The 9,067-nt window shown below is 47.4% G+C and overlaps 1 protein-coding gene across 1 annotated transcript in view; it reads left to right on the plus strand.

Moving 5' to 3' along the window:
* Positions 1-9,067, plus strand: part of AHCYL1 (adenosylhomocysteinase like 1) — a 34,151-nt gene that overhangs the window by 17,567 nt on the left and 7,517 nt on the right. Inside the window, exon 6 of the mRNA XM_015406593.1 lies at positions 7,964-8,070. Within this exon, the coding sequence (XP_015262079.1) occupies positions 7,964-8,070 (107 nt within the window). The remainder of the gene's footprint in view (positions 1-7,963; positions 8,071-9,067) is intronic.

Consider the following 9,067-nt stretch of genomic DNA (forward strand, 5'->3'; position numbering starts at 1 on the left):
GGCCTAGTTGAGTCATGCAAATCAGGTGGTATCGTCACCCAGAGGGTGCTGCCTAGGGATGCCAGTCTCCACGTGGGACCTGGGGATGCCTGGAACTACTGCTGATCTCCAGACTACAGAGATAACTTCCCATGGAGAAAATGGATGCTTTGGAGGGTGGACTCTGTGACATTGTACCCCACTGAGGTCCCTGTCCTCCCCAGGCTCCACCCACAAATCTCCAGGAGTTTCCCAGCCTGGATCTGGCAACCTTACCCCCCATCCCCTGCCAGTGGCCAGGGGGGGACCTGGCGACCCTAAACTGCTGCCAGGCCTAGGGTTGCCAACCTCTAAGTGGGGCCTGGAGGGCCCCCCCTCGAATTACAACTGAACTCAAGACAGCAGAGATCTGTCTCCCTGGGGAAAATGGCTGCTTTGGAGGCATTATACCCAGCTGAGGCCTCTCCCTTCCCCAAACCCAGCCCTCCTTACAGTCCACCTCAAAAACTCTAGGGATTCCCCAGGCTGGCACTGGCAACCCTTGTCAGGCCTCAAGGCTCCTTCCCACCAAGGCCAAAAGAAGCCAGGAAAGGGCCTTCCCCCCACCCTTTTACTGACAGTGCCAGTTAGAAGCCTCCCCCCCCCCCGAATGTTCTAATCTCTCACCGCTGAGCCCTGGGGTGATGCCTGGAGTTAGATCCCTGCAGAGGCCATTTCAAAAGGTATTGGGGGAAATTCAACCCTCCCTGAAGGGATTTTTTTACTTCTTGGATTTTTCTGCAGACACAGGAAGTCTACTGTCTATGTAGGTAAAGTTGTTGGGGGAGAGTGAGCCCCCTGTTGGCGGAAATAAGTATCTGCACAACCCACCCCCTGTTGGAATTAGATATATAGATGCTGGTCAGAGTGCTTACAGTATATTCATCCTTTTTAGTTGGTATTCTTCCCCCAATAAAAATGTCAAGCTACCTTTTTTAATTATCTCTTCCAAAGTATAGAAGGGCACATATGCACGTGCATTTAAACACCTTGCCATCTGCAGCAGTGTTAAGAAGATTTAATAGTATTCCATACTCTTAATAGATTCTGTGGATGTGGTACTAACTGAAATGACTATAGATCAAATTCTTTTGGATTGCCCTGAATTTTCAAATTTGAGAGCTGAATTGATTTTCCCTTTGCTTAAGCAGGATTCTGTCTCTTTAGATGCCGAATCTTCTTGGTTACTAAGAGATGAAGATAAACTTTGTGTGTAGGTAAATTTTTGGCAGCTATAGTAAAATCATTTTGTAATTATGATAGCAAATCTTAGGCTTTCCTTTTTGTTGTGGAAACAGTAATTAAGAAGAAGAATCTTCCTGGGGAGAGAGTTCCAGAGCTTTGGTACCATGACTGAGAAGACCCTCTCCCAGGTTGTTACCTATCTAATCTTAGAAGGTGGGGGCACCTGAAGCAGGGCCTTTGAAGATGACCATAACAGTTGGGCAGGTTCATAAGGGTATGTGGGTCTCAAACCATATAGGGCTTTAAAGGTCAAGAGCAGTACCTCGAATTGTTCCTGGAAATAATTTGAAAGCCAATGTAGGTGGGCCAAGTCTAGAATGATAATGGTCTCAGTGACCCACTGCAGTCAACATCTTGGCTGCAGCATTCTGTACTGCTTGAAATTTTTGAACACTTTACAAGGGCAGCCCCACACAGACCACATTGCAGCAATTCAATCTATGTGTAACCAGAGCATGCACCACATTGACCAGATCTCTCTTCTGTCCAGCAAAGGCTGCAGCTGGCTAATGAGTCAAAGTTGACATGAAGCACACATGGCTACAACTATTCAGCAGTAGGCCCGGATCCAAGAGTACCCCCAGACTATGGTCCTATTCCTTCAAGGGGAGTTCAGCCCCATCCAGAACGGGTCACACCTTAAACCCTGGGTCAGACCTTCCACCCACAAGTAGCACTTCCATCTTGTCTGGATTAAGCCTCAGTTAGCCCGCATCCACTCAAAAACTGCCTCCAGGGTTTCTTCAGCCTCCTTGGGATCAGCTGAAAGTGCGAGATAGAGCTGAGTATCATCTACATATTGGTGACAACCCAGCCCAAATCTCCAGATGACCTCACCCAGTGGTTTCATGTAGATGATAAAGAGCATAGTGGACAAGATGGAACCATGTGGAACCCCAGAGGCCAAAGGCCAAGATGCTGAACTGCCATCCCCAGCACCACCTTCAGAAACCTACCCTCCAGGTAGGTCCAGAACCATCACAGAATGGTGCCTACCAATCCAGGTAGGCAGACCAGAAGGATACTACAATTGATGGTATCAAAAGTCACTGAGAAGTCCAGAAGAATCAACAGAGTGACACTCCTTCTGTCCATCTCCTGGTGCAAGACATCCACTAGGGCAACTAAGGCTGTTTCAGTCCCATTGACAGAGTTGCCCTCCCTCTATCCATCTCCTGGTGCAAGACATCCACTAGGGCTACCAAGGCTGTTTCAGTCCCATAACCAAGTCCGAAAACAGATTGGAATGGATCTAAACAGTTTGCCTCATCCAGGAAGGTTTGAGGTTGTCCAGCCACCATCTGTTTAGTCACCTTGTTCAAGAATAGAACATGCGAGACTGGTCAATAATTATTGTGATCTCCTGGGTCAAGAGTAGGCTCCTTTAGAACATTCTGTTACGTTTCTCTCCTTTTTTCTGCCCTTCTCTTTCCCCCTATTCAGTGATGTTTTGTGTTGAAAGAATGGAAAAGTTAATTTGGCTTCTTAACTTGTTGATACTTGTCTCAGCAGAGTGTCAGTGTAGTTCAGTACATAAAGTGTTGGACCCTGGGGAACCCAAGTTCAAATATTTATGTAGTCAAGGAGCTCACCATGTGGTTTTGAGTATGTCATAGACCTTATCCTAATATTTTTCATAGGGGGTTGTGAGGATAACATGTAATTTTATTTATGCTACAAGGAGAGGAGGAGAAAAATGTGATAGATGCAAGCTTCCTGGGCTCTACTTGAGAAGAAGATGCATAAACAGGGAAAGACTGCTTGCTGTTGCATAGCTCTGAACTCTCAGACTCAAACTAGGAATAGTAACAATTACTTTTGTGAGACAGAGCTTACTTCATCAGATGCATCTATATTATAGGCCAATCCTTTCTGTTGTCTACAGCCGTCTCTCCTTATATATAATGCTGTTTTGGGGTGAATGTTCCACACGCTCCCACAGCATTTGGCTCACTCAGCTGCCACTCAGAAGGTCTGCCAATCCCCTGGTTGTGTTGCCTCGCTGCGTTGCCTCAGTCCCGCCCACAGAGCCGGCAGCCAGCGGCTTGGCCTCAGTCTTGAGGGAACTGGCAAAGGGGATGGACGCTCCGCTGGGCGGAGGCTTAAGGGGCAGCCCGGTGTGCTACAGGAGAGCTCCCTGCTGATTATGAGCGACGGGGATTCCCTTTTCTCCTCCGCGCTTCCTCAGGCGTTCCTTCAGTTCAGAGCCAGGGGGCTGGGCAGAGAGGGAGAGTTTACAGTTCAGTCCGTGAGTCAAAGCCAGAAAGATCAAAAACAAGCAGAGCCAGCGTCCCAATACACAAAGCCAAGCCGTAGTCAGAGCGTTACCAAGGGTCAGAGTCCAGAGAAGCGAGTGTCGAATGTCAGGGTGCAGAGCCGAGGATCAAGAGCCAGAGAGTCGTCAAAACGTGGACTGGATTCAGGAACCTGGAAGTCAGTCAGTATGGGATCTCGGGAACAGCGTCAGAGGTGCAGAGCTTCTGGTCTGAAGGACTAGTTTGCCAGCACGATTTGCCAGCAGTCAGTGACCTGTTCAAATAGCGTGCTGGGTCGTTAACTCATTAGCACTGCCTTGCGAAGTCCTTGATTCTGCTAGAACTCCGGGCTCATTGTTCTCCAACCGCACAAGTGTGCCTCCTTGCGTCCGGTTGCCAAGTCCCGGCATCTCTGATTCCTCAGCCGGTCGACAGGTGGCGGAGAATCTGGTGGCATGCTGCTGGGGCCAGGCACTGCCTGATCGGCTTCAGGTGCAAGCTGTTCCGGGGGTTTGGTATCCATCCTCTCCGGCACTTAGGTTTGGCAAGGACTCTTGTGCCTCTGATGATGTTAAATCCTCCATTTCAGAGCTACCAGGTGCCGGATCGGGGGCAGGTATGACAACTGGCCAGAAAGGCTGCGCGGGAGAAGGAGGCAGACCTAGGGAGTGGCGGCAAGCACAGGAAGCACTCACCTTTGCTGCCTCTCACAGCCCCTCTCCCTCAGACGCAAGGCCAGCGCTTCCTCAGGGAGAGAGCTCAGCAGACGGCCCCGCAGAGAAAGCTGGTTGCCACCTTTCAAAGGCTCCACCCACCTTCCTTCAGCAGCAGCAGGGAGGATCTAGCTGAGAGGAAAGGAGCTGCGGCTCCTGGGAAACCGGACGGCGGAAGGAGGAGCGGGAACGAGCTGGCACCTAAAGTGCTGCGAGAGCTGCATGCAGCACTGCAGGCAGAGCATGAACTGCAGGCAAGAGGTGCAAGAAGCCCCGGCAGAAGCCATCAAGGGGCTGCCAGGCACGTGGGCATGGTGGCTGGAGGAGCTCTCCCTCTCGCCTCACTGAGGCGGCCGCGCACCTTGGGGAGGCTCCGGGGCTGCCTGTCAGTCAGCGGCCACCTCTGTTCGTTGAGAAAGAGTGGGCCGGGCACAAAGGCTTCTCCCCACACCTGTTCCTCCCCCCATCACTTCTCACAGAGATGCTGCTGAGTGCACACTCTCTTTCTCCCCCTCCGGTCAGGGCTCCACAGAGAGAGGGCCGCCACTCTTGAGGGAGGGAGTTGGGCAGGTAAAAGACACTGAGTGCCCCCTTCATGTTGGGGAGGTAACTTTGCTGCCCTTTCGGTGGGAATGTGCTGAGTCCAGGAGCAACAAAACCCAGAGGCAAGGCTTGTGGCACCTTTAAAAGACTCGCCAAGGAGGAGGGCCAGACCGACATCTTGCTAGCGCTCATTGTATTCCTTTTAGAACGGGCTTTGCTATTAGTGTAATATAAATGCATTAGCCTAATTGTTGTACATTTCATACATCTGATGAACTTGGCTCTGATTTATGAAAGTTTACCCTTATTTTCAGTATATATGAGATGGGAGGAAAGCCTCAGAAGTATCTGTCTAATGAAGGCATAATGCATTGCATCAGACAGAGCGTAGTCCAATCCAATTACTTTTATTGGCATGTAACGAACTGTAGTCCACAAAAACTTATGCTGCAATAAAGTGTTGTTAGTCTTTAGGTACCACTAGAGCAGGGGTGGCCAAACTTGCTTAATGTAAGAGCCACATAGAATAAGCATCATATGTTTGAGAGCCGCAAGACATGAACAAATATTGCACACACATTTTTATTGGAAAATATGCAAATTTGCTTTTTATTAACATTATAAATGAGATTGCCAAAAATAAAAACAAAATATTGATAATGATATTTATTTGTCCAATGGTATTTATTTGTTTGCTAATGATATTTATTTGTCTGAGAGAAAGAGAGTGAGAGAAGCAAAGAAAGCAAATAGATGAGGAAGGGAGAGGAAGGGAGAAACTGAGAAAAAGTGAAAGAAAGGTAGAAAGAAAGCAAATAGATGGGGGGAGGGAGGGGGGAAAAGAGAGAGAGGTGGAAAGAAAGCAAATAAATGGGGAGGGGAAAGGAAGTAAGGGAGAGGGGGAAAGAAGAAAAATAATTCCAAAGTCAGAAAACAAGACTTTATTATAAGTATATAAGCATTCTCTAGATTAAAATGTAAAAGTACAGCTGTGCAGCAAAATATCACAGCATCTGAGAGTAGAAAACATCAAATAAGTTTAAACATGCAATACTATTTCCCTAAAAATATACTTACTTCTTGGATGACAGAGATAGGCAGATATTTCGTATAGGTGCTAGGTTGGCTGTGCAGGCTCCGTTCAGCTCAGACACAGTTTTTTATCCATTGGTTGTATCTCTTTTCTAAAGCACGTCTACTTAGAATGTCAGCTTCTCCTCTGCTGCCTCAAAGAATGGCTGCCCCCATGCTGAAAGGGAGCACTTTGCCCCACAAACTCCCTTGACAAAATAAGCCAGGGTGGGACAAAGCAAAGACTGCACCACTGCCTACATGACCAGGCTAGAGTCTTCTCTCTCCTTTGGCTTCTCTGATTTCCCTAATTATCATACAAAGCTACTTCATTCTTCCACCTCTGCTTGGAAATAGGAAGGGGGAAGGAATCTACTTGTACTGGAGGTTTGAGCTTAACCCCTGAACTTTCACAGAGTAAACTCAATGTTCACAAAGAAAAATAGAAAATCCTTACACAGATACTTGGTTGAAGTATCATTTCATCACAGTGCTCACTTCAGATTTCATAGCACTGTGCATTTTCTCTGAATCCCCATCTATATATATAAAAGAACGTCCCCTCACCGTAAAATCAACGCCCAGGCCAAACCACTGGACCTAGAGGCACCAAATTCGGGGAGAGCGCTCCTACCAAGGCGTAGGTGCTCGCTAACAAGGGATTTTAAGAAACGTGACCCCTAAGTGGATCAAAAGGGGTAAAATGTGCTCCCCCCATTGATTCCTATGTGGCTGCCAGGCAGCTGCCTCCTTGCACCCCCCACTCTCTGATTGGTCAGCTGCAGAGCTCAGTGTTCTGAGGTAAAAAACAACATACAGGAGACTGCAGACAGCTAACGACAGTTGAGGAATCAGGAGTGGCCAACAACGACCTGTGAGGTGCAGTAATGCTGCTGGCCCAGCCTCTCTGATGGCTTCCAACACACTCTTCCCCACCTCCTACACCTAACAGGCAGTTAACTGTCAGGTGCAGCCCCACCTCCACAGTGGCTTCTAATACTCCTCCCCCTCCCCCTCCTGCACTGGACAGGCAGCTGCCTGTCAGGTGTAGGAGAGGAGGTGGGATGGCTTCCAACACACTCCCCCCACCTCCTACATCTAACAGGCAGTTGTCTATCAGGTGCAGCAGTGGTTTTAGGGTGCTTAAAGCCATGAGGGAGCCTGCCCCAGCAGTAACACCTTAGTGATCCTGCCGACCCTGCCTCCACAGTGGCTTCTAATACTCCTCCCCCCCTCCTCCTACACTGGACAGGTAGCTGCCTGTCAGGTGTAGGAGAGGGGGTGGGATGCTTACAGCTTTTGGAGAGACTTGCTCAGCAGGATTACCTTAGCACCCCTCACAGTTCTTACCTCTTACTGCCCCCAAGAGAGCTCCTGGCAAATGCCGAGCCAGATACACCAATGCTACAAGGAGGAGGCAATTTAGGAATATGGCAAAGACATTTGCACATAGTATTCCTGCAGTCCACTGAGCTGCACAGGCCAAGTACCAGCAAGATCACCCTGAGGTGCTCAGAACAACACAGTCTCCATATGAGCAAAACACACCAGGAACACAAGTAGAGAGGCCATCCCTTTCGTGGAAGGTGGCAGGAGTTGACTTAACTGATGATTGCTTCTTAAATGGACAGTTCTATGTTGCCTGCTCCAGAGTGAGCTCACCAAGCAGCCTGGTGATCCTAGCACTTGAGGGCAGAACCACCAATGTGGTTTACAGAGAGGTCCTTCAGCAGAGAGGGGGGGAAAGTACGTACGTCTCACTTCATTTTTTACACTACAGTCTTCTCCATTAGAATTCCTACAACAAAAGTTACATTTCAAACTTCACATCATCTGTATTATAACTGGATTTATGGAAGCTAAATACCGTAGCGAAGCACGGGTATCAGGCTAGTGTTATATATTAGAAAATCAGGCCACCTATGTTGCTTCAACAGTGCACTGCTTCTCATTAAGGGCATAGTAGGACAATCAGATTTCTTATTCTTAACTTATATGTGACTACCACATTAACTCCATGAGAGAAACCCTGGCCTGTGACTTAAAATGAAGTTAGCTTTATCATGGTTAATTAGTAATCAAAGGTCTGAATTGATTATATATTTCTTCTGTTTTCAGATCTTGGATGATGGGGGAGACCTGACCCACTGGGTTTATAAGAAATATCCAAATGTATTTAAGAAGATCAGAGGGATTGTAGAAGAAAGTGTGACGGGTGTGCACAGGTTAGAAACCAAAATGGAACCTGCAATCTTTGGCTGTACTACTTTAATTTGAAGCTTTGAGCTCTTTTATAGCCTCTTCCCGAATTCACAACAGATTTTTAAAAATTCAGTAAAGTTCATTCTGTTGTTCATAAAACCTTTGTGAATTAATGATGTGTCATCATTTAGGAACTGCAAAGTTAAGCATAGGTTAGATAAAATGCCTTAACTAAGGCCAAAAAAGGATTGTGTACAGCTGAGCTAAGGTTAAATGCCTTATCTGCTAAATCATAGGACTTCAACTTTGGAATTTAAATTAATTTGAAGAATACTTCCATACAGTCACCAATCCTCTCTTTTCTTCCTCTTGACTCATTTTATGTTAATAAAAGAGAGAGAAAATTAATGAAGTTGAACTGCTACTATTTGTTTTCTCCTGCCTTTTCATCAGTATTTCAGTACATGTACAGAAAACGTTTTGTTAAATTACACTCAGGGTTAATGGGAGTTGCTGGTTAATCAGATGTGCCAGATAGTCAAGCTTGTTTTTCTGCCCCACCCACTACCCAAAAGAAACCACAGCGACCAAACCCCACCCCATTGGGAACCCCATGGCAACACCCATTTGCCTGGCAGGATCCTTCTCCCCAAGCCATGGAGCTGTCCTGTGCAGTAGACACACAAGTGGTCCAGCTGCTTGGGGAGCAGAGGTAATTTGCCATTGCCTTCCTCTGCTACTAACTCCCTAAATTATTAGGCTAGCAGAGCAATACTAAGCAGAACTATATCGTTCTAACACCATTAAAGTTATGGCCTTAGGAGGCTGCAACTTTGCTTAGGATTGCACCATAAACTTATTAGTGTTCCTAAATTACTCTACACTGAACCTAAACATCTATATATCTAATAGCCAAGTTGCCCCCGGAGTGCGGATCGCTAAATCAGCGCTCCAGGGGCACTTGGGGGGGAGGGGGAGGTTTGTGCACACGTGGGCCAGTCCCCATGTGTGCACAAAAAT

The sequence above is a fragment of the Gekko japonicus genome, unplaced genomic scaffold, assembly GCF_001447785.1.
Source record: "Gekko japonicus isolate JY-2015 unplaced genomic scaffold, Gekko_japonicus_V1.1 scaffold115, whole genome shotgun sequence".
In the NCBI taxonomy this organism is placed as follows: domain Eukaryota; kingdom Metazoa; phylum Chordata; class Lepidosauria; order Squamata; family Gekkonidae; genus Gekko; species Gekko japonicus.